Genomic DNA, 25,903 nt, shown 5'->3' on the forward strand with positions numbered 1-25,903 from the left:
TTGGGAACAGAGACCAACACCCACCTCGCTACAACCTCTTTTCAGGTAGCTGTAGAGAGAGATCAGGTCTCCCCTCAGCCTTCTTTTCTTGAGGCTAAACACCCCCAGTTCCCTCAGCCTCCAGACCCTTCACCAGCTTCGTTGCTGTTCTTTGGACCCACTCCAGCACCTCAATGTCTTTGTTGGAGTGAGGGACCCAAAAACTGAACCCAGTAATCGAGGGGCGGCCTCACCAGTGCCGAGCACAGGGGTCAGATCCCTTCCCTGTCCCTGCTGGCCACGCTATTGCTGATACAAGCCAGGATGCCATTGGCCTTCTTGGCCACCTGGGCACACTGCTGGCTCATATGCAGCCAGCTGGCAACCAACATCCCCAGGTCCTTTCCCACCAGGCAGCTTTCCAGCCACTCTTCCCCAAGCCATTCTTGTAAGATGCTGTCTTCAAGACGTGGTTACTCCTGAGTCTGTGTGCCACACGAGACGCCAACAGTTCTTCAGTAACCAGGTGTAATGATTCATGTCAAAACAGGTAATGTATGGAGCAAGTAAACAAAGTATGTGTGGAGTATGTAATGCATGGAGAAAGTAAATAGAGTTTGGTGCCAAACCCTGATATCCTTGCTCAGATTCTGACTTACGCAAAACCCTAAATGTGAAATAAATTCCAATCAGAAACAACTGAATGGGAGTGTCAGGGTAGGGTGGAACAGAAATTATAGAGGTTATTCCAAGCCAAGGCAGTGTGGGACAAGGATGCCATGGCTGAGGCATTTGCAGACCTCTGAGAACATTAGATGGCTAGGTCCTGAGCCCAGCTCTTCCACTGTCCCTGTTTTGTCTGGGCATCCTGACAACCTGCCTATTTTTACTATTCACTCCCTATCATTTGGAGAGACCTTTTCAAAAACATCAGATCAGGCTGCAATACCAGATATCAATCAGAATCACTCTCTGCAGTCACATGCTAGTTTCCTCCCTTATCTTGAAATGGCAGACACGGCTCCCTGACAATATGCATTGTTATTATCGAAGGATTTGGGGCTCTTTGAGAAGTCGTTTAGCAAATCTCCCCCTTTGGGGTGCTTATTCAAAACTTCACCCAGGTAGCTGGCTACCTGCCCCGTTCCCCTGGGAGCCCAAGTTCCCGTGCAAACGGTTGGTTACCAAAGGAGCCGCGTGAGCATATGTAAGCCTAGTGAAGTGCTTTCATTCCAAAGTACCCAGGAAATCACCTTGAAAAAATACTGTCTTGTAGGGATCCTGCAGGCACGTGAAGGTTTTAATAGATCTCGAATTGCTCCGGCTTTGGCTGTGGTTTATGTCTGTATGAGCGTAATTGCTCAACAGTTTGAGCTGCGCAGATCCAATGCTGGAAAATGTTTTCCTTGTGCAACTGGCACCACCGAGTGGGGAAAAGCATTTTTGCACTGGTTTCTGTTACAGCAGGGGCATTTATACGTGACTACGGGCCTAAGCTTCCCATAAATCATACAGATTTGGAAACTGCTCTAAATAAAGGCATTTCATTTACACTTGGAATAAAAACTCCAGATACGTTCCTTGAATCCTCCGTTAAAATAGGCTGGACATCAGTCCTCTGGGTACTTTACAGATTGCTAAAAATAGTATTTTTCAGTGATAAAAAACTCTCCATCTAAGGATATCAGTTTTGTAACGATAAATTTCCTCATTTTGCAGCTAATGAAAGTAACATACAGCTGGTTCACTTGACAGGAGAGAAAGGACAGCTCTGAAATTCAGCCAATTGTCCAGGAAAGAGTGCACAGCATTTTGATTTTTTAAGTTATTCTTAGTACGACTATTTCTTTATTGTGGTACTTTGGAGCCCTATCTGATGACCCAGCTATCTCTCTCCTCTTAACTCTTAGCTTCCTGGCAGGTGCTAACAAAAAATGGAAGTATGTTTTGGACCGAGGCAGTGCTCGGAGTGGGGCGTTAGGGTCTGGCATGTCCCTTTGCTCCCGAAGCAGCACGCTGCCTGCGCCGGGGAGCTCAGCCCTCGCAGGGGACAAGCAGTTTAGCGATGGCCCCAACCCCTGGTTTGCAGCTCCCAGCGAGAGGGACGCACGGCCCGAGACACCGCAGATCCCTGCGAAGCCGTGGCCCCACCATCCCCCCCCAAGCGCAGGGAACAGAAGGGTTTGTTGGATTTAAGTAAGTCTTAGTCAGAGATTCTTGCCAAGAAAACTCACTGATGCAAACAATCAAATTCGCCTTGTTCATTTTTGAGGAAATGAAGTTGTCTTTGTGTTCGCACTGTCCTGGTTTTTCACTTCCTTAAAACTGCGGGTTGGCGCAGGGCGAGCCCTGGCGCTTGCCCTGGCCGAGGTAGGCCGCCACGCTTTAGTTCCCGCAGGAGTCCCCTTGGGCCAGCTGAGGTTGAGACAGAAAATTACTTCTATTAAGAATTTTACATTGAGAAATTGGTTTTTTGTTTGTTTTGGGTTTTTTTTTCCTGAATCCAAAGCCATTCGCAAACCCACCCCTCAGCTTCGAACACCTGATCGAACACCCATCAGGCAGCTTCGAACACCGGATTTTTCAGAGCGCTCCCGAGGGAGCCGAGCGAATCCTGGTGGTTTTTCACCAAAAAAAAAAAAAAAAAAATAAAAAAAAAAAAAAAAAAAAGGAAAACAGCTTCCCCTGACGGGGACACCCCCCCGCCCCGCCGGAGCCTCCCGGGCCTGAGGGCGCGGCCCGGCCCGCCGCCGTGTGTCCTCCGCGCCGGCAGGGGGCGCTGCAGCGGCGGCGGCGCGCTCGGTGCGCCCCGCTTGTTCCGGGCCGCCGCCGCCCCGCTGCCTCCCCGAGGAGAAGGCGGAAGCGGCGGCCGGCGGGGCCGCGGGGCGGCGGTGAGTAAGGGCCGGGCGGGCCGCGGCGGGGGCCGGGGGCGCCGGGCTCTGGCAAGGGAGGGGCCCCGGCGGCGCGGGCCTGCTGCAGCGTTTTCCCAGGCGGGCCGGGGCTGCTGGCTCGGGAGCGGGGCCGCTCTCGCGCCGGCGGAGGGCGGCGCGCAGCCGTGCGGTCGCTTCCCCGGGAGCGGGGCTCGGCGGGTGCCCGCGGCGGGGCCTTGGCGGGCCGGGGGGGCGGTGAGGCGGGCCGGGGCGCGGTGAGGTGGGCCGGGGGGCGGCAGCCCGCGCTGCGCCGAAACTGAAACTGCGCGGCCAGCCGAGGCGCGGTGGGCCCGGTGAACCGGCCGCGGCCCGGCGGCACGGCGCTGCCCCGGGGGGCGGGAGCGGGGCCCCGGCGGCCTCCCTCTGCCTCTCAGCTGTCCCGGTGTGCCACCGCGGGGAGCCCCCGGGCTGCAGCCCCGGCTGCTGCCTCCTTGGCAGCCGCGGGGCCTCGCCGAAAAAGCGGGCGCTGTTTGTCCCGCGGCGAAATGGAGACGCTCGATAAATTCTTCGGGAACGTGCTCAAGGTCTGTAAGGGGAACGTGCAAGAGAGGCCGCTGTTCTAAACCGATAGCTCTATTTTCTAGTAGAGACTGGCGGTACTTTATGGTAAAGTTATTAACACGAGTAATAAGTTGTGACTTCAATAGTACTTTCCATCCATTTCATCTGTTTCAGATAGGTCACACTCAGTCTTTTCACACTTAAACGGAAATCTCAGCTGTAGGTGGGAGGAAATTGTTCTAATTATATCCCTTATACCCAGTAGTTAAAGCGAGCCAGAAGTATTTCTCTGTGTTTGCCTCTGACAGGCTCTGCGTGGTGCAGAGCTACCTGTGAGCTACCTGGATTTTGTTGTGGCTTAGATACCGTTGACAATGATTAAAAATGTACTGGTTTGAAGCTTTCGGTGAGGAAGAGGCAGGAAAAGGAACCAGGGGAGGTGAGGTTACCAGCTGCACGAACAGCTTGTTTAACATCTCCAGCGCATTTTACCGTGTTCACCAGCTGTGTGAACACTTGCGAGCAAACTGCTTTGTCTTTCCATAATATGAAGGGGCCATAAAACTAGTCCCGCTAGCATCAGAAGGAAGAAAGGTCACGGAAGTATGCTGATAAAAGCACTTTGATTATTTTCATGGCAGATATCACTTTGGGGAAAATTCTTCTGCGTGTTCCACATCACCTACAGCTTTTCCCAGCAGCTAAAAATTTGTGGAGCTCAGTCGGGCTCCGTTGAATGAGAAGTTGTTGAGACATAAATGGCTTTTTAAGTTTTGTAGTACTGCATCACTTCAATACTGCTTTCTATTTAAAAAATATGCCACTATATTTAAAAAGACAATGCACCCAATAGATACTTATGCTACTTAGATAGAACTTCAGAATGAAAAAAATGTCTGAGGTGAACATGCTTTTTCTTCACTTGAACTTGCATGGGTTTCATATGTCAAGAACAGTAACTTTTATATCTCAGTAGCACAAATTAGCTAAACAAATATAAAAAAGCTTTAGATCTAGACTGTGAAAGATTCTGGGTATAAAGCATGTCAGAAAGAAAATAAAACACAAGGTAGGGTGAAAAGGGGAAACGTTTTAGTTGTTTCGGAATGTGTGTTTAATTCACTGTTTCTTTTCCCAGGGTCTCAAATCATTTTACTAAGGCCAGATACAAGCTTAATGCTTGTTGAGGTAGATCGTAAGTAAATCTATCCTGGAGACTGCCTTGCGGAAATGACGTTTGTTCATAGCCGTACTTCTCCATGCTTCTTTTTGAAGTGCTTTCTGTCCTGATGGTTACTGTGTCCCCATTATGGCAGCATCTTAAATTCTCTGCAGATCTACTGAGGGATATAGAAAGGCACAGTGCGTATCTCGGAGTGTTCTCAGTGTGCAGGGGGAGAGCAGAGGCCAAAGAGAGCAGAGTCTCTGCCAAAATAAAGAATTAAATAGTATTGTTCTTCTCACTAACAACTCTTTGCTTGTATTTGTTAACCTGAACAATTCTCGGTGAAATGTCTCTAGAAGTTAATAAATTGAAGAAAGTTTTGGGGGATTTTGGTTTGGGGGGGTTTTTTTTGAATATGGAAAAACCCATGGAATATTTTGGTGTTAAATACAGTACAGTGCACTCCACTGCTCACTAAAATTAAATGTGTTTTGACGTACTGAAGTAGGATAAAATATGAATGTAACTGGGAGCATGGCACCATCTAGTCTCCTAAGTAACACTTAAGCATAAAAATACATATGTGATTAAAGCCTGACAGCATTCTCTTCAAGCAAAGAGAATCAGCTGGAAATCTTCAGAAGCCCCCAAAGGCTGCTCTGCTCCAGTGGCAGGAGCTCTTGATAGTGTCTAATGAGCTTTTAATGTTGTTGTTCAATTGTATTTTCCTCAAACAAAAACTCTTAAGTCTTTAGGTTCACATGTTAAAATGGTAAGTATAGTGGTTATCCAAAAGATAACTGCTCTTAGAAAAAAAAGTTGGTATCTCAACAAAACGTTTGCAGGCTTTTACAAGAAACCAGAATTTGTTTTTTGCAGTTCCGAGTTCTACCTGAATCTCCTATTGCTTTGGCTTGTCTGGCCATTTGATAGCTTTGAAATGAAAGTGCTTTATAGGTATTAATTAAAAGGAACTTGCATCATTTGACATGTTCTGCCTGGATGAGGCCACAGTAATGATAGTTACAGACCTCATAATGCAAACACAGTGCTTATCAGTTGTCAGTAGACCATTGATTAATATGCCTGGGAATAAGTGTTGCAAGTATTGCTTCACAAACAAATTATCCAGAGTCACTCCACTGGTCTGTCAGTCTCATGACCCAGAAATCTATATGTACAAGACTGTTCTCAGTGAGGCAGAAGAAGAAAAGAGAAAAGTTTGGCCGGTTTCTCTCTCTGTGCGGCAGCGGAGGCGTTTCTCTTGCTGGCTGTGCGCTGGCCAGGCTGCAAGGAGATAAATTATGTTGGTGAACTTCGAGAAAGAAGAGAGATTTGGAATAGCCTTCTTTATTGATTTCCTTATTTATATGGCTGCTCGGTGCGAATTTTCTAGGAAAGGGCATGTGGAAATGACTTGCATTCAATACTTACTGATTAACATTCAAAAATTTCTTTTTCGTGGTACCTGCTACGTGAAGGTACGGTGTTCCTTCACCTTTGCCAAGTGCTCATAGATATCGTTTGATATTTCTGTGTAAATAGGATACAATGCCTACTTTTATTTCTTCCTGATTACTCATAGTGTAATTTTCCAGGCGATCTGAAGATATCTTCTGGTACCAGTAATATATTTTGATTTAGAGAAGTTTTTGAACTAATTCCGTGGCTCTTTGGAGCATGAAAATCTAAAAGTCCTACCTGAATTCCATTATACTATGGGACTTCGCAAATCAAAGTGCTGAGCTTTGTTGCGTGCATTAATTTAAAATATGGGTGGTTTATAATTCTGTTTTGAAATTGGTTTTGTCAGTCATAAGGTACGTTATTCTTGCAGGAGTTTGCTCTTCTGGTCTGACTGTGCTATCTCAGATGAACCTAATCACTTTGTAATGCAACGGTGTAAATAGAACATAGCACGGGTGACTTGCTGAAGAAAGTTTTCACTATCGTTTAAAGTTGGAAGAGTAGTGTGGGGACTCCCTGTGGTCTTAATTGTGTCTTTTCTGGGGCATGAAGGTTTGATGCTTAGGGCATTCCAGATTTCTGTAGCACAAATAATGATCAAACAAATTTTGTCCATTACCGTTTGGCCTGGAAAGCACCTTTCTTTCTGTCATCAAACAATAGGCTGTTGCCTCGAAGAGAGAAATCAACCTTTGCTGGCCCAGGGACTTCAGGTACCTCATGTGTGCAAGCTAAAACCCATTATCTTACCTATCAAGTCTGATAGGACTTCCTGGCATTTCAGGTAAACATAGTCTTAAACTAACATAGTCTATAAACTAAACATAGTCTTAAAGCTTTCTCCGCCTCAGAAACTTCACACTAGCAAAACCAAGAATTACCCTGTAATGATCCCCTTTAATTTCAGTTGTTCCTCTGTCTGAAGGCTGGATGTTGTCCAAACAAGAAAGGTCATGGAGCAGGCTACCAAAATGTTTAATGTATTAAATGTCCCAAAAAATGGATAAATTGTAAACACTGTGCTGTAGACAAGGTATTATAAATCAATATTTGCATATTGTCGTACTTGTATTTGACTCAGTTTTGTTCAGCACAGAGGAAGAATAACAGCTATTACCAATAGGAAGAAAAACTGATCTAGTTTTGGTGGAATGTTTGTTAGGTTTTATTTCACTGGTAATTATTTTGTAATAAAAAGAAAAGGTAGCAATTTGATGTGAATTTTGGGATATACGCTGCTTTGGGTTTTAAAATCCATCCTCTTCTAGTCTGAAAATTTTTTTAAATTCCCCAGGGGAGGAACATGCAAAGCTGCTACAGTAGGCTCACGAATCACTCCGCTTTCATCAGGGGAAAGATCTGTCATCAACATTCAAAGTATACTCTTCTCTAATTGGTTTTGCTCTAGCACTGCTCTGTTGGAGCAGATGGAATCTGTGTTCCTACTCCTGAAGAGTGAAATAAATGCCACAAGAAACAGAACTAATTCCTGCTACAGTAGTTACAGCTTGTAGAGGAACTATTTTAAACTGTGGTGGAGTAATCTGGCCTCAGTTAATGGTCTGAGTAACAGCAGTGTGGATTTTTTTTTTTTTTTTAATTGTGCTTTGCCCCAGACCTATAAATACGTGTGGAGGAAGGAGGATTTTCCTCAGAGAAAGTGAAATGGATAAGAATAGTAGGAGAAATCCTATCTTACATAAAACATGAACAAAACTAAAAATCTGGCTCTTAATCACCTTAACTGCCTCTTTGTGCCTGAATTTCTCTATTTAAAAAGAGGAGTCAATGATACTTGCACTTTTTTTATTAACTCCTTGGTCATATGCAGACAAAAAGCTCCATGTGGGAGTGGAATCACTGAATAAGGGGATTTTTGTGTGAGACTGGGATGTTGACTGGTTGCAGTGACTCACTCATTAAAATGACTCTGGTATAGGATTTTTGTTTCTGTAAACTGAATGTACATACCTGATATGTCTGTAGGAAAAATTTAAATGGGCAAAGAGAACACCGCTTGCACAGCACTTAAATCTACAGTGTTCAACTATCAAGATTATACTGAGTCAGATCGTGTTTTCTTCCTTAAAGAACAATATTTCAAATAGTATGTTTTTTTCCCTAGGAACAGCCCAAGGGAAGAGTCGCGCACTTCTTTGCGATTAATGTGACAGCTGAATTTGGGTAAAGCTAATATATTTTCCTCCTTGTGACTTCCTGAATCCCTTTGTGACATTGCTAAAGGGATATATGTTCCTCCTCCCTTTCTTAGTCTCACTAAATATATGCTTGTGGCTTAGAATAATGTGAATTTTTCGGTCTTAGGCTGGCCTGTGGATTCTAATATCCTGCATAGCAGCATTCCCAATCCATTGACCCAACTTAGTTCCTGTGATTTTTTTTATATTTTTTTTTTTTTTTTTGTGAAACATGGTCTGTGGACTAATCATCCTCTGCAGCAGCTGTTCAATAAAAGTTATGTTAGCTTGACAGTGGAAACAAGTTGGGTTTTTTCTTCAGAGAAAAGAGACCTAACATTCTAAAAAAGTCTAAAAAAAAAAAAAAAAAGAGATGGTGGTGTTTCTGTCACAGAGCGTCTTTCTAAGCATTGATTCTTCTGCTTCCATTCTAAGTCACTGGGGGAGCTGCTCTGTTCCATGGAATTAAATTTATCGTTGTTGGACTCAGTAACTGCTGAGAATTTACTTGGTGTTTAGTTTGCATTGCTGTTGTGTTTAGGAGCCTTGATTATAAAGCTTGTTATGGTAGATAATGTACAGGGATAGTACACGGGGGCAGAGAACAGGAACAGAAGTAAACATCACTCCTCGGATGCAGGTCCAGGCAGCTCTGCTACAGAGTTGTTTCTGCATAAAGTGAGCATTGCTGACCGGTTCAGTACAGCTCTAAAGTGTCAGACTGTGCTTTGAGACTCTGGACCTCAACTCTTCAGATACTTCTCATACCTCTGCGTACCTCAACAAAACGGGAAGTCACATATTTACACAACGGAATAAAAGTTTTGTTTTCATTCTAACTGTGACTGACCTAGATATGGTAACTTTGCCTGTTTGGTTTTGGTTGGTAGATCTGTCGATCTTGGGGTTTTATTGGTCTGGATAACAGGAAAAAAAATAGCTCGCACGCTGTTAGCATGGGCAGTATTGCTAACTGTTTATCATGAAGGTAGCCTAAAACACAGTTCTGTAATGCTGCATGTGTTCAAAATCTATTTCCAGTACATGCTAGTTGAGGCTTTGTGTGATTAGTATTTCTGTTGTAATCTTCACGTGTCATGTAATAAGCACCCAACTAATACCATACTACCTGTACATCCTCCTATCCATGAGCGTTTTGTTAAAATGATCCGTGATGTTCAAATTCAGATAAAGGCAGGTAAAAGTTCAATAGTGATGCAGCTCAACAATCCTTACAGTGCAGCTCTTGATTAATCCTTAGATTTCCATCCCTAATATGCTTTAAATAATGTAATGGTATTACAGTGAATGCAGTAGGTGAACGCTGCAAGAGGCCTTTGCCTCTATTGCTGTGCAAAACAAGATCAGATCTGGGTTTAGTGGGCTTGTTTTGCATGCCTGGCTCTGTAACCCTCGGCCTACTCATACTGCCTTGCACCTGGTGATAACCTCTGTGTTTCAAAGAAATGTCATTTATAGAAAACTTAACCGCAATAGGATTCTAAGAAAATGGTTGTAACCATTAAAAAAAAAATCGAGGGAGAGGAAAACTTTGGAGTTTTAGAATTTATATTTGTTGTTTAGACCTTTCTTGAAAGTTCCCTTATTCAGTGTAGAAACATGGGCAATCCGGGGATACCAGCATTTTTTTATGAGTTCAGCCTGCTTTGTGAGCAGTGTTTTAGAAGCAGACTTTACAATGCCATTCACCGCTCTGCAGGGAAATGTGACTTTTATCTTTGCTGCTTACGGTCACGTCCCTTGTCCTCCCTGCCAGCTATACTGGAGGAAGGAAAGGAGAGCAAGAACTCTGAGTACTACTAGTTTGTAGATAGCTTTTGAGCTGTGCAAGTATTAGTTTTATCTCATGTGTAGCTTCTTGCTCAATTTAAAGTCCTGTTGGCAGTTTTAAAATGTTATCAGCAGTGCTGTATGTTTGAATTTCATTTGCAGCACAGCATCTGCTTGGTTAATAAAATGTTAACATTTATTCACTGCAAGGAAAATATGGAATTGAGCTATTGTCATCCAATAACACTTGGTACAGCATTTTTCATGCAAATTATATTTGAATGCTTTAGAAGTAAATAATACTGAAAGGGTAAAGAGGCATTTTCAGTAAACATAGCAAGGAGAAAGAGTATTCCTCTTTTTACAGAAATGAGGTAGATGAAAGAGATTACAGAAAGTGTGTGTGTTTGTGTTTGAACTAGACTGACAGGATGCAGTGTGCTTTCCTATATATCACAAGATAAGTAAAAAAGATAGATAACAGAACCTGGGACAAAACAAAACCAGTGATTTTGAGTAGAACCAAATCTTCACCGCTGTTCCAGTGTTTCAGGTCAGAAATAAAATTTGTTCTTGACTGAAAAGGAAGGTCTTGGCATATTTTAAATTAACACATCTTTTTGTGGTCTTGCAGAGTGTTTCTGTGTAGCACTTGATTAGCTACTATGAGCTTGCTATATAGTGACAACATTTGCGGAGGCCGGGACGTGGAGAGCGGCTGCTGTGCAGCCATGGCCAGTGCCTGCAGCGCTGGAACGAAAGAGGACAGCGTAAGCGTCAGCAGTGGGACTGGAAACCCTTCAAGCTCTTTCACAGAGGAAACACAAGGATATGATGTGGAGTTTGATCCGCCCTTGGAAAGTAAATACGAATGTCCAATCTGTTTGATGGCTCTTCGGGAAGCAGTGCAGACACCGTGTGGACACCGATTCTGTAAAGGCTGCATTGTCAAATCAATAAGGTAAAGGAAAATTTATGGAAGTTGCTTTTAAGAAGAAATTCACTTGTCAGTGCAGAGCAGTTTAAGGCCGATATAAACCGAATAGAACTGCTTAAGGTGCATTACCAGTGAGTGCTAATAGAACTCTTGGAATTTACAATTCATTAAAGATGCTTTCTAATAAATACCATGTATGGCCAAAATGTCATGAGTTTGGAGGTTGCATGAGCTTTAGATATTTTGACATTTATGCAAATTTACCCAGGTTATGGATCTAAAACTTTGAATGAGTAAACATTAAATAATAATTTTTAAAAAGTAGCCAAATCCTCCAAATAAATTCCATGTTCAGCCCAGGATTATAAAAGCTGTCTTTTCCCTGTGATTTTTTCCATTGATAACTACAGGCGACTACAGGCAATGCGGTTTCTTGGTGCAGATACAGCAATTCCTGCTTTCAGTTCTTCACTTGAAATCAGCTGCTTCCTTGTTGAGCTGAAAGAGAGAATGTGATGAGGGAACAGCATCAAAAAAAATGTTGAGAAAGAAAACTAGGTGGCATATGGGGAAGTGGGAATGAGATATGAAGGCAAGAACAGGCTGGGCTCATAAAAATGAATGATTGAAAGAGCAAGGAAGGGCAGAAAGTACACTGGTAGAGTGTACTTCCCTCAAACCTGGAATACAGTCATCAGTGTCCCACACGTGTCAGTGAGTATTGGAACACGTTGATAGAGGCTAGATATTATGCTGTAAGGTTTTGTTCTTCTCGGCGTAAGCCTGATTTTTTTCTTATCGGTTGCTTGTGTAGCTCAAATATCACGGTAGTTTGGTAGAAATCTAAATATTTAATTCTGTGTGACCCACATATAGAATTGGTTAACTTCCAACCTTACTTTGAGTACCTTTGTGTAAAGATCATCAAACTGTCCTCAATGTTACCATACAACGTTGTTTTTCCCAAGCATTTATTTTTAGCATGCAAAATGGACGGTGCTTTCTTGATTGGTTTTCCATACCATTTATCCATAGTTCTATTTCATTTCTTTCTCTCCACGGTCCATCATTTGTAGCTCACTAAATGAATAGTATGCTGGCAACAATGTTTGCTAAATACAGTAATTCTGTGGGTTTTGTGGGCTTCTCTCTAGCTTCTGTCGCATCTGATGCTACTGTATTTCTTCATGGCATCCCTTTTAGATTTAGGAGGGCAACCTTGGAGCTGAGTATGAAGACAAACTTAATTTTGCATTCCCTACTTACAATAGCAAAAGAGCAGGCTATTTTCCTTTCTAGCAAGCCCAGAAATTTATTGTGTGTCTTCACAGCACAGTTCTCATTAACATTGATTTCATCAGTATTTCTGAGAAATGGGTGCAAACTCTCATCCAGAAAATGGAGAATACCACCAGTGTTCACCCATGAAAAGTGACTCACCTGTGGATTCTGCAGAGGAAGCTGAGAGATACTCAGTTCTCCACAAAGCATACCATGAGATCACCCTGCTCCCTTAGTCCCTTACCTTGTTCACTATGTTCCTACTTCTGCAAGAAAAGTACATCAGGCCTTACCCAACTGCACCACTTGAAGGTATTCGCATCAGCCAGGAGCATGGAAGAAGGCAAAAAAACCCCAACCTGAACCTGTCAGCTTTGGCTGAAATCCAGTTCCCTAGGCACAAGCAGTTGGCTTCACTTTCTGCCCTTTGCTTTGCACATTCTGACCTAAATTCCTTCAAGTGGTTAGTGTACATGATTTCATGCGTGCTTGTAAGCATTGAATTAGACATTTGTACTAATAAAGGCCGTTAAATTTTGGAATTCCTTACTTGCTCTCTCTGAGCTTCCTCTATTTGTTGGCAGTAGCAGTTTTTGTACTCTTCTGTAACTTGGGTATTTGTGGAAGAAAGAAATCTTTAAACCTTCTCGTGGGAGTACAATGTCCATAAATCCTGAAGGTAAATTAGTCAGTACATAAGTATACTGAGCTTTAGACATGTCCACTCACCAATCACTTCAAAGACACAGAATTCCTAGGTTGAAAACTGAGGGGAAAATAACTAAACTTAGAATTATCAAAAATAGGTGTCTCATTTGCAGTCTTTCAGATCCTTAACAGCTAAGGTGATCTTGTTTTCTAATCCTTCTGCTGGTGGTCATTGGTTAGAATTTACCACAGGACTACATGAGGAACTGCAGTGAACCCATGCTCAGAAAACGTCTCATAGCAGGTAGAGAAACTTCCTTCTTAAACCTCAGGCATGGGAAATGGTTTCTCTTCCTTTTTAAATTAACAGAGCATTTGCTCTGCTCAGAGTTTTAGGTCTGCAAACAGTTTCAATGACCAGAAGCTTTTGCTGCATTGACACCCTTTCCCTATTTTACTTCGTTTCTATAGTGTTGACTGTTTCAGTGAATACTAAACACAGGTGGAAAGAATTTTTCATCTTGGAGACTACAGATCATCACTGTGATATTTCAGATGTTTCGTTGATCGTAACCGTTTACCCTCCTTCCCCACTGCAGTCTGTATTTGGAGTGCAGTTTGAGTGAACGCTTGTGAAAGCAGAGCAGACACTTACAGTGCCAGACCTCTCTGAATCCCTGAAGGACTGGTTGCATGCTTAACTGGGACCCATGGATCGAGCTTTTGTTTTGGACTATGTAGTGTCTACAGTACAGTATTGATTTGGAGTATGTAATGTCTGCAGTACCATATTGACTGATGTTATTGAGAAGCTTCTGCAGAATTAAAATGAAAATGGAAAGTGATTTTTACGTTCTCCAAGTACTGTTTTTTTCGTTAAGTGATTGTCACAGCCTTTATTTGATCAGGAAAAAATTGCTCCTGTTGTTTCCTCATTTCCCCACTGTGTAGCTCAAAAGTGAACACAGAGATTAAGGGTTTTAAATGATAGAGGATGGACAAGCAGATTTTGAGTAATTGCTCCTTGTGACTTGCACGAACAATTGTAGTTGTCCGTGTTGAAGAAGCTGTGGCTGCGACTAGAAAGATTTTTTTAAAAAGCTTTTAAAGACTGGAGTCTTAAATCTTACAATGTGAGGGACGTGATGGATTTGATCACAGTAAATGTTTGCCTCTCAAAGTCTTGGCATCTTTTTAAATAAAGCTGGCTGAAGTGCTTTGAATCATGGTAGTGAAGAAGCTTATCTACCTAACTAACTACAAATAATAGTTTACAAACGTTACTGTCTGCAAAGAACTTGATTAGAAATTTTAGAAGAAGTAAGTTCAGATGCAGTAGCTAATTAAATTTCATTCTAGTCTTTCTTCTCCTATATCTTGGGTCAAAGCTGACTTGTAGTAGAGCTCGCCAAATATCAGAACCTCTGTTTATTGAAAAAGCAGAATTATGAGCTGACGAGGGGCAGCAGAGAGAGCTTTGGCTGCCAGCAGTTCATCAGCTGGCCGGCGCGGCCGCCGCTAGCGTGCACACCAACTGCTTCAGCTTCTAGGCTGAACGGCTCGGTTGTGGAAATCACAGAGCAGGCCTTCTCTTCAAACAAAATTGTTCTGGCTTGACTTTTCATACCTATATTTTAATTTCAAGGTCAATTATAGGAATACTCATTGTACTTTGTAGCAGATGATTATTGTTTCGCAGGTACTGTTGTGGGTGGCACAGTCCAACGTGATCAGTAATTCCAGCGTAGGAAAGCCTCCACTGTAATGTGAATTAGAACTGAGGTGCATAAACTCAATTCTGTGATAGGAGATGTAGAGCAACATCTTTGTCTGTAGATGGATCTAAGCAGCCTGTTCAGTATACTACAGTAAGTTGCTGCCCTTTCCATTGGAAAACTGCCCTTCATTCTTATTTTACCCTTTGTCTGCTGGTTATTTAAACTGGGGAATCTGGTAATCATTATTTAAAATTAATCTGTTGTTTGCTGTTGTTACACATGGTTAGTTTTTCTGTGTAGAAATAAGGCTGCTGGCTTATCAGCAGGCCTACTGAACTATCATTCTACTTCACTGAACGAGGTATTTGTAACCAAGTTATACCTGTGAAAACTGATTTCCTTTAGGTTGCCTGCAAGTGAGGGAATGTTTCTGGGTTGTGACAAAGATTAGCACACTGATCGTCGCTCAGGGAACTATGAAACCAAATGGCACGCTAGGTATTTTCTTTTTTCCACTTGTTTAGGAGTATGACTATCAGACTTGCGGCAAGCTAGCTCTTGCAAGCAAAACCTAGGAAAGGAAGTTCCTTGTCTCTTTGTGAAGTCTCAACTTTACCCCCGCTTCCTCTAGCAGTGTGGCTGATGAAGGAGTTGCTGAGCAATTATTTCCTTTTCCAACAAAGAACACAAATTCCCTCCTGGTCTCCACAGCCCACTAGGTTCTACTTCCCCTTGTGCTTGCAAGCAGTGACAATGATCTGGCCTTTGATCTTTGCACCACAAGGGCTCTCTGACATTTTTCCACCCCATGTATTTTTCCATTTTATTACTGTTCCCATTAGCGCTTCAGCTCAGAAGCTTTGATCCCTCATGCCTCTTTAACTGTATTACTTAATTATGAATAGGTATATTGACCTACTGCTTCCAGAAGTGAGCTGATACTGGGTATTTTTTTAAAGGAAAATTTGGTGGAGGTGATCCCTTTTTAACTCCATTTCTAATGATTCTTGTGTCTAAATGCAGGTAGACAGAACCTGACAAAGTGGAACAGGGCGTCAGTTCTCTTGTGCAAGTTGCACGCACCAGTGTTCCACCATCAGACTCCAAACTGGCACCAGTTAGCGCTGACTTCTGGTCTGTTTGCTGTTAAAATAGCTTCAGATACAACACCTAGTTCCAAATCCAGTGTTTGTGGAGTTTTTTCACCCTTCTTTGCTGTATAAATAAATTGAAGGATGACCAACTGATCAAATGATTGGTTGTACAACAAAAGCAGGGAAATGAGCTATATGAAAAGTAATGCCAAATAGGTTAAGTGAAACTGGAAAAAAAAAAGATGGTTTTGCTTTTTCTCTCAGCTATGATCACCTTGACTGTTTATAAAGTGAGAAAGAAAGGAGATGGGGTCCAAGAATCTTTAGAGGATTGTTTTGAAATAGCATGTGAAATATTCTTTGATGTTTGAGCTGTGTGAGGTGCTTACAAAAACGGGACCGTAAGTTCTTAGTTTCTTTACATCCTCCTCAAGTTTATTTCCAGAGTATCTATCATAGCATTTGTCCAGAGAAAAACTATTGAGTTAGAAAAATGCTGTGATCCCAGTCATGCCCCTTCTAGTGAAACCTGCGTATTTCAGTTCCTCTGACGTGCAGTGCATACTTCCTGGTAATTGCCACAGAAATGCCATTGTTTACAAAGGCTTTCTTAATGTGTTATAATTTGGCCACTAATGTCTTGCTGGTGTAAAAATATTTTAAATGAAGGGCAAAGGAAATTTGGAATCTCTTTTTCCTTTCTTTTCTGCGTTGTAGAGATGCAGGTCACAAATGTCCAGTAGATAACGAAATTCTGCTTGAAAATCAACTTTTTCCTGACAACTTCGCTAAACGAGAAATCCTCTCATTAATGGTTAAGTGTCCCAACAAGGGCTGCAGTATGAAGATGGAGCTGAGGCATTTAGAGGTGAGAATTAATTTTGAAAATATGGAAAATATTGTTTTCGTGGACAAATAAAAATTTAAAAAAAAAAATTTAACATCGATGGTCATACCTGCTACCTGTTTATGCTGATTCAGTGCATTGTTCACTCAAGACTAGAGCTATGCATGTTCTTTTTTGATGAGTCTTTAACTGTAATTAGGTGATTCTCAAGTGAACATTGTGGTGCATGAAAATTGTACTAATGCAGCTTTCTCTTTAGGATTTTTCACGTTTGTCTTTTGACCAGCTGTATCTGTACTTCACACAAGTTCCCTAAAGTCAGTTTAATATTCCCTCAAAGCAGTTAGATATAGATTATTAGTTGAAATCATTATTTTTGAAAATATACAAAGTTAAAAGGATAAAGAGCTGAATTTTTATGTGAGAGCACTCTGAAAGCTCTGAATACATTAAGTCCCGATCTTTGTAATGGGACAATAACAGGCTGTTGGTAAAGGCAGCATAAGTGTATAAGGATTTCCTTGCGTGAAGGAAAGATTGCAAGTTGTTCCTCTTGTACTGTGCTTTATTTTGAAAACGGATGAGACAATAGTACCTGTTTGTAGTGTGAAATGCCTCTTTTGTCCTTGTTCAGGACCACCAGTTGCAGTGTGATTTTTCCACTGTGGACTGCCCGCAGTGCCAAGGAGCCATCCAGAAGAACCATCTGAAGGAACACATGACACAGGAGTGTCCGAGGCGTCAAGTCTGTTGTCCAAACTGTGCCACGTCTATGGCCTATGAAGATAAAGAGGTAATTAAGTTTTTCAATCTTCATTCACACGGGTTTGCTTGTAAATGGAACATCATTTTTTAAAAAAAAAAAAAAAAAAAAACGGGTTTTGGTCTAGAAGAGCTCCTTGTGCTGCGCAGGTGAGAAGCTACAAACTCAGGACATTAGAACAGGCAAAAGCTGTGGAGAGGATTGTGCTCAAACACAAACTTCTTGGGAACCCTGTGGTGTGAAAAGACCGTTGATTATCTGGCCTTATCATCAGAGAGGCCGGTATTTACTGCCAGAGTAACACACAAAGCAATATTTACATTTACAGTTCTTACGCCTGGCAGAAAGGATGTGTCTTTTGGGGACATCTGCTAACACACAAGGCCAAGATCATTTCTGAATTCTTTTCCTGGCTCCACATTTTTTACTTGGGTGATGCTGAAGATAGTCCTTTCCTTTTTGAGCTTCCATTTCTTTATCTGTATATGGCTGTGTTTTATCTCAAGGGCTGTTAATTTTATGATGTATTGTATTGTCATATTGTCAAACAATTGATATATTGTCAAACAAAAATACCTCATCTAGTCCAAAAATAGAAAAAAAAACTTTAATATAGTTTCACTACAATTGCATGTGAATTTTAGAAACTTTTGGATAAATTCAGACTCTTGGAGCATAAGAGCTTTAGCAAATAATATACCTGCAACTTTATGAATCTCTTGTATTAGCCCAGGATAAAACAGTAATTATAAAAAACATACTATTCAGGGTAAGGGGGATTGTCTTTGGTTCACAGTTGCGTGAAGCTAAATGGAAAACTTGAAATGTAAATAAAAAATGAATGTCTTATCTGAGGTGACTAGCACTGTTTTAATTTGTGTAACTTTAGTGATTCTTTCTTTCTTCTCTTCTGTTTGATAACTAAGCTTCATGACCAGACTTGCCCACTCGCCAATGTATTTTGTGAATATTGCAACACAGTGCTCATCAGAGAGCAGGTAAGAGACTACCTTTTGCTGTGTTTAATGTGGGTCAGACGTTTTGTATTGACATTGCTTCTTTCATCTGAAATCAAACTTAAAGGAAACAGCTTGTCTACTAGCTAAAAAACCTCCTCGTGTCTCTCTCTGAAAATGTGGTGTCCAGTGAAGGGGTGCTACTCTTTTAAATGCTGCTCCAGCTTGCAGTTGCAGGCTGGTAAACCTCTAGGATTTTTGGCTGCAAATCACATTGGTTTTGATCTTGAAGGGAGGTTAAAAATTACCAAGCAGCTGCCAGTGGTTATGGCTGACATGAGAAGACAAGGCTTTGATTTGGGCGGAGAGGGAGAGTATTTATAACTGAAAAGCCACGGTTGGAAAGTAGCTATAAATAATTCACTCTCAAACTGTAGATGCTGGCTGAAATTCTGCTTGTCCATTACTATTGTCATAGCCATTATTGTTTCTTCTATTCAATATAACTTAATTGACAGGAAAATTATAAATGTTATTTAATTTGCAGCCTATCCCTGTTTGAGTGGATGGCAACTGGGTTAAAATAAAGAATGATCTTGTCAAATTGGAGAAACACTCTGAAAAACAGGATTGAGTTCAGTTAACGACAAAGGCAAAAATCTGTGTGAGGTAGAATAATGAACTGCAGCAATAGGGAACAGAGAATGCTAAACTAGGTAGTGGTTTAGAATTAATGGCTGGCCTACATTAAGCTTGTGTTCTACTTCATTGTGATATTTAAACAAGGCAAACATACTGGGTTATATAAGCAGGTATTTTGCCTGTGAAACCCAGAGTTCTCTTTGCTCTGTTCAGGGCTCATAAGGCCTCAGCTGAAGCTGTCCAGGTTTTGAGGTGGGGATGGATAGGGAGGAGCCAGAGCAGTGAGGTAATTGGGTCAGGAAACCATGGACCATAAGGAGAATTGAATCAACTTGAGCTTTTTGAGGAAGAGCATAATGAAGAGAGATAGAACAAGTATGCAGTACAATGCTGATTGAGAACACAGAAAAAATACTAAATATATGTGAAACTAACACTTTTTCACCATGTCACTATTTTGAGTTGAAAAATATGCAAGCAGTGCTTCAGAAGAGAAGGAGCTGGACTGTGATCTACCTTGAGGATAGGCTAGAAACAAAAGGCATTTGGTCGGGCAGGAAAACCCGAATGTTTTCTGATGCATAATGTAAGAACAAAGGCAATGAATTATTAAAGTACGTACAAGGAGGATGTTGAATTTTTATCATGAGCTAACATTTTTGTTCAAAGCTTCCGTATTTCTTTGAGAAATTATATAGGTATAAACTGAACTGACTTCAGGTACCTATTCAGAGTTTTAGAACATTTAGGATGTTATAAAAGAATACCCTTGATGGAAAAATTAATTTCAAATCTGCTTTGTTTTAGATGCCTAACCATTATGACAATGATTGTCCTACTGCCCCAGTGCCATGTTTTTACAGTGCCTTTGGGTGTCCTGAAAAGGTAAATCAGAATCATGAATTGCAGACCTTCTGCGTGTTTTTGTTGGGGTTTTTTTTTAATGTGTTTTCCTATTCTTGTCTCATTCACGAGCCCAAATCCTCAGTGATGTGTGGGGTTTTTTGTTTTAAGGTCTCTTCATTCTAAAACGCTACATGTTGATACATTGCCTTTCAAAGGCCCTTTTCAAATTTAAAAAATTCTGTGCATGATTTGCTTGATGAACTTGCTTTTCTTAATCCATGAGTGTTTCTCAGCTTTCAGGTTAGCAAAGTAGCTTCTAGCATTTCTTCCAAAGTTGTGGCCAAATACAGTTATGGCTCTTAGAGTTCAATGAAGAAAACCCGACTTTAAATTTGATTAAATTCTAAAATTATTTAATCTGGATACTCTTTATTTCTAGTTGCTTAACGCCTCTTTGTAAAAATGGATCTTTTCCCTTCTTCATTTCCATATCAATTTTCATGCACCTTTGTATTTGGTACTGTGAAGTATTTTACCAAATCAATGAAGAGAATACAATGCTGATTTAGAACACAGAAAAAATATTAAATGTATGTTTAACACTTTTTCACCGTGTCACTATTTTGGGTTGAACAATATTTTCCCACTGGCGTTTTTTCATTTGTCGTACCAGTGATCTTAAATTTGGAGCCCTCCATTGGTAACGTGCTACTTTGTCACATCACCCCTCCTTGATTCACAGTTTGTCTCACATAACAGAAGCAAGTAGTTGTTTGATTTTTCTTCAGAGCCGCATTTAAGACGTGATTGCAGGTAATGTTTGATATGGTACTAACTCCACATCTCTTAAACTGTAGATGCAGAGGAATGAACTGGCACGACATATGCAGGAGTTCACGCAGGTTCACATGAGAATGATGGCTCAGAGTTTTCAAAATATCAGTGTTACTGCTACCAATCCTGTACCCTTCATCAATGGCCTACCCTTTGAGCCTGCCCTCTTCTCACCCGTGTCACATGCCACGTATGATTGTAATCCAGAAGTTCAGAACTTCAAAGAAACTATTCAGCAGTTGGAAGGTCGTCTGGTAAGACAAGATCACCAAATCAGAGAACTCATTGCTAAAATGGAGACTCAGAACAGCCACATGGCAGAACTCAAACGTACTATCCGAAACCTGGAGGGCAAGATTATTGAAATGGAGGCACAGCAGTGTAATGGTATTTATATCTGGAAGATTGAGAACTTCAGTGGACTTCAGAAAGCCCAGGAGGAAGAGAGACCTGTTGTGATGCACAGTCCTGGCTTCTACACTGGGAAGCCTGGCTACAAGCTGTGCTTGCGCCTGCATATCCAATTACCAAACGCTCAGCGTTGTGCTAATTTTATCTCTCTGTTTGTCCACACTATGCAAGGAGAATATGACAGCCATCTGCCGTGGCCTTTCCAAGGCACTATACGACTTTCTATTTTGGATCAATCAGAAGGCCCTGAGAGGCAAAATCATGAGGAAGTAATGGAAGCCAAGCCAGAGTTACTAGCCTTCCAGAGACCCACAATTCACCGCAATCCAAAAGGGTTTGGTTACGTGACTTTCATGCACCTGCAGACCTTGAAACAAAGAACCTTCGTAAAGGATGATACCCTTCTGGTGCGCTGTGAAGTTCTAACGCGTCTAGATTTAAACAGTCTCCGCAGGGAGGGATTTCAGGCTCGCAGTACTGATGGAGCTATGTAGCCTGTAAGTCTTAACAAGAGGAATGGAGCCACTAGTCATGTTCCTCCACCACAGACTACGAGCACGTTTCATCGTCCGTATAGGCTGCGTTTGTGAAAGGTCATAGTTGCCAACACAGCTGATCTTCACCTGTATAGAACTTTGTTGTTGCTGGTATAGTTTTTTTTTTTTCTTGTACGAGGTCACGTGTTTGAACACATGTGTTTGAAACCATGTGTTTGGTATGGTTCTCTATTAAAGTAATAAGCTACTCCTGTAGCAAGCTAAATAAATGAAGTGTTGTTGATCAAAACTTAACTGCCTACAGGAAAATCCTATCAAAGTACCTGTACATCTCAGTTTGGTAAAACTTAAGTCATATCAGAAGTAAATCTTTTTGCCTCAGTGCCTTGGAATAGATACTGTAGCAGGGAAGTAGCTAAATTAATAAAGATGAGCGTTTGTTTGTTTGTTTTTCACAGAGCTTGGGAAAGCTGAGACAGTTTCTGTATTGACTTACCTACAATTTTGAATTTGCTATGCTTCGTTTGAAATCGGAAGTCAGGTAAAGACTTTGCTCACATCCCCTAGGGTTGAGGTATGCGTTGACCCTTCTCTCGTGCAGAGTTAGCTTCAGGAAGTTGCATGTCGATGTAGAGTTGATACTAGTGCTTCTGAAAGAGATGTGGTAGGGTTGTGGAGAAGGCTAAATGACTCAGCTGAGTTCACTGAAGAAATATTTCTAATGTGGTCTGGAAGTGCCCCCCCTAATTCTCTTTATTTTGATAAATCTTTTGGCGTGTGCATGCTCCGAGCCCAGAATGTCAGTCACCATCACCAGAGAGATAAAAATGTAGCGTTTGGACGAGCTACCTTTGTGTTGGTGGGATCTCCTGCTAGTGCTGGACAGTTTTCAGGTTGTGAGTGGATACATGAGCAAAGGTATGTACTAACTAGATAGGGTGACGCAGAATTTGTGTTACTGTTGTTGGAACCTGAATTTGTACCAAAGCTGAACTTGTGACCTGCATTTGTTGGAGTGATCTCTTGGTGTTACGGGTGATGTGTGACCTGTGTCATCTCCTGTGAGTTGTCAGTGGACAGCTTGGCCATGTCAGCATCCAGCTCTCGTGGGTATTTCCTGTCTCATTAGACAACAGGAGCTGGGCCACCCTCAACACTTCAGAGGGGAAGAAAAGCCTATTAATTAGTGTGAGGAAAAATTGCAATCCTGTTTGCTCTTAGGAAAAACATCTGGTTTCCATAGTTACTCAGTTAAACACTAGATTCACTATGTCAAGAATTCACGAGCTTCCTAATGATGCGTGTATTACTGTTTTCTGTTTGTATGCCATATAAATGTTAGTTTTGACCAGTCAAAGCTGAGTAGTTTACCGGTGCTACAAATTTTGACGTATCATGGTGCTGATGAGGTTCTGAATCTTGTCTTTAAATGGAAGAAAAAAGTTTTATTCACCCCATAACTTAAGTACACAGTCTGATACCGAAGGAAGAACTAACCCATACATACGCATATGTAGATTGTTTCACTAGCTTGGAGAAATAATATAAAGACTTGAGACACTGCAATTTAAAAGATACTGAAGAATATTCCAAATCTTTGGCCTTGTCAAAGAAATCTGGAGGTCATCAGTGGGGAAAGTGCATGTGCTTAATATGTGCAAGGCTAATGGAAGACTACTGTCGTGTATTGATTTGGGAGGATACTCTGCCTGCCTGCATGAGATTAAAAGTTCTAGGACCCAACCTACCACTTTGTTCATCATATCCAGACGAATAAAATTTATTTTGGAGATAAAGCCTGTGAGTTGAAGAGGGATTGTGTTCAATGGAGTATTGTCACTACTGAAACATGAACTTCCTGGCTAATGGTAAATGCAGGCAGTCATTGACTTCAGTGTATTATTCTGTGTGTTTGGAGGACAGGTTTTTCCAAGATGCTCAAAGACTAACATTCTTTTTTGGGGGGGGGGACACAGAAGAAACACTTGTAATTTGAGAGCTTCTTCCTGCCACAGTTTCGTTCTCAACCTTAGCAATATTAACAAAAATGTACTACTAGTCCTGTGTTCACATAGACAAAAACGTCCTGTGTTCTAATAGTTCATACCCAAGACCCACTAAGCGCATTAATACTTTTCTTTCCTTTTGAAGCTTTGCATTATGAACTGAATTTTTGCTTTGAGCCTTATCTGCTAGATCTGATGTACTTCTGCCTTGGGAGGAAACTCCAGGTTCAGGAGTTTAAATGATTCAGGTTGATATTGTACAATAGCACAAACCAGTCGGGAATAGAAAGCTACTGCATGTATAATACTGTATTGGCCACAGTAATATGAATGCTTTATTCACTGCTGCTCCTCTACTGGGTTTGTATTTTAATATTACCAAGTAGAACTCTGAGTGATGCCAAATTACTGTAATGCCAGAGTTTTACATGAGAGACTTTCAGAGCTAATTTGCTAAGTATCAGTTAAATCTTACTGTCATGAAAAATTGCAGATGTTAACGAAATGTTTATTCTTCTCCTTGTTCCGTTTTCCTCTTTCTTCCCCCGCCTTCCAAGCTACTCTTCATTTTAACTGCAGTTCCAGAGCTTTCTCATACAAACAAGATCAGCTAATGGAAGACCTTATGAGCACAAGTTATTGTTACCATCTCAATGTAGAGTCTTCATGACTATTGTCTTTTCTTCAAACTTTTCTAAGGTTACCACAAAGAGATTCAGTTTCTAGGTGAAAATATATTTTCACTGAAAACAACCTCTTTTCTTTTCCCCTTCCTCCAAATCTGATCTTTTCTTTTGAGAAATCGTTTCACCGTGGTGGATTGAGGTATAATTGCTAGAACTACTTAAATGGAAGCAGAAAGGATGCAGTGTTGGGAGTTATCTCTAAAATACGAAGAAATATGGGGATTTAACCAGTTTCCTGTCGTAATTTCTTCACGGATGGGGTTCTTCAGTTCTGTAACTCTTGATGCTTTGCAGCATTACTGGACCTCAAGGTGGTTTAGAAAGTGACTTAGCTTCTCTTATCTTCCAAATTTCTGTTGTCTCGAACATGTTTTAAGTCAGCCACTCATAGTATATGTATTTGCAAAGCTGCTATGGCACAGATTTTCCAATTATAATATATTGCAAATGTGTTTTCTTTTTGCCTCTGAATGTCTTCCCCTGCAGGGCAGGGAAAACTATTTTACTAAAGATGTTGGTATGTGATGTATATGTGGGAGCTCAGATAATGTGAGATGTACAGACTTGCTTGTTTAAGCGGTCTCATGATGTGCCTGGTCATGTTTGCTATCAAGGGATTAAACTTGCTAATAAAATAAAGTCAGGGTGGCCTTTCTGTTCTTATTTAGAGACACTTTCACATCAGATATATTGATGGTGGATGCAAAAGATTGTTCTGGGGTTGGTGTTAAAGGTTTGTCTTGGTTTGCATTTGAACAGAATGAAAGTACTTTTCCCTTGAAAGTATCGAGAGATTGTTTAATATATTTTGTAATTAATGCACAGCTATATTTCTGACAGGATTTTAAAAAAATAAAGTAATTAAACTGTGCACGGTATGTTGCATCTTTATTCACGTGGAGGGCTGTTCAAGAAGATGAACTGATACAGGACCTCTGTCGCAGTTTCTCTGTCTTGCAGGTTTCAGAGTTGGCTGCTTTTTAATGAGGGGAAATAACGTATCATAGAGCACCAAGGAGGCAAAGAAGATATTTCAGGATAAAAAACTTCTGTCATTTATAAAGGGTATCGATAGTTTTATTCATTACTAGAAGACATAGCTGGTGTAAATAATAAACTAAGGGTTCTCATGATCATCCTGTAATTTAAGATGCAGCTCGGAAAAACACTGCACTCTATCACCTCTCTGGCCACATCCTGCTTTCCTGCTGGCTTGTTAGATTTGTTGCAAAAACAACTGTGGGTTGAAGCTTTGTTGCAAGATATTCAGATCAGAAACCAAAGGGAGTTCCTCTGTCAATAAGAGAAATAAGTGTTTGCTCCATGGCAATCTGCTAATTTATCTCAACCACAGAGGCATCCTGGATCTGTTAACAGCATCTGCAGCGAGGGAAAGCTTGATCTTGGACTCCGTGCCCTGTAGAGTGTTTGTGTTCAAGATGTTCAAGTTCTTCTGAGGAAACTTGGTGGTATTTACTAGACGTAATATCTAATGCAGTGCAGTTAATGTCAGGTTAATTATGACTTTATCTTTCATCCCTGTTGGCCCTCATAGCTTCCATGAGTAATGGATAGGAAAGCATGCTCAGATACCGCTATCTTTAACCAAGTGTCTCCACTTTAACCAAGTGACAAGTGACAGGACAAGAGGGAATGGCCTCAAGCTGCACCAGGGAAGGTTTAGACTGGATATTAGGAAGGATTTC

At 41.2% G+C, this 25,903-nt stretch overlaps 1 protein-coding gene across 7 annotated transcripts; it reads left to right on the forward strand.

Moving 5' to 3' along the window:
- Positions 1-2,772: 2,772 nt before the first annotated feature.
- Positions 2,773-25,068, forward strand: TRAF6 (TNF receptor associated factor 6). 7 transcript variants are annotated; one of them, XM_074852585.1, is made up of 8 exons: positions 2,799-2,870; positions 8,168-8,226; positions 10,666-10,992; positions 16,427-16,577; positions 17,191-17,349; positions 18,246-18,317; positions 19,725-19,802; positions 20,621-25,068. In XM_074852585.1, exons 3-8 carry the CDS (start codon positions 10,697-10,699, stop codon positions 21,500-21,502), a joined length of 1,638 nt encoding a protein of 545 aa, XP_074708686.1. In that variant the 5' UTR covers positions 2,799-2,870; positions 8,168-8,226; positions 10,666-10,696; the 3' UTR covers positions 21,503-25,068. The 7 variants fall into 7 exon arrangements, with proteins under 7 accessions (XP_074708687.1, XP_074708686.1, XP_074708683.1 ...); XM_074852582.1 differs by lacking the exon at positions 2,799-2,870 and adding an exon at positions 3,228-7,419; XM_074852580.1 differs by lacking the exon at positions 2,799-2,870 and adding an exon at positions 3,228-6,826 and having other exon boundaries at positions 7,337-8,226.
- Positions 25,069-25,903: the final 835 nt, after the last annotated feature.

Source organism: Strix uralensis, chromosome 29 (genome assembly GCF_047716275.1).
Source record: "Strix uralensis isolate ZFMK-TIS-50842 chromosome 29, bStrUra1, whole genome shotgun sequence".
Classification (NCBI taxonomy): Eukaryota; Metazoa; Chordata; class Aves; order Strigiformes; family Strigidae; genus Strix; species Strix uralensis.

Coding starts and splice junctions, on each gene's coding strand:
- TRAF6 (XM_074852586.1), top strand. CDS start 10,697: ATGAGCTTGCTATATAGTGACAACATTTGCGGAGGCCGGGACGTGGAG. Junction 10,993..16,426: donor TGCATTGTCAAATCAATAAG/GTAAAGGAAAAT, acceptor TCTGCGTTGTAG/AGATGCAGGTCACAAATGTC. Junction 16,578..17,190: donor TGGAGCTGAGGCATTTAGAG/GTGAGAATTAAT, acceptor GTCCTTGTTCAG/GACCACCAGTTGCAGTGTGA.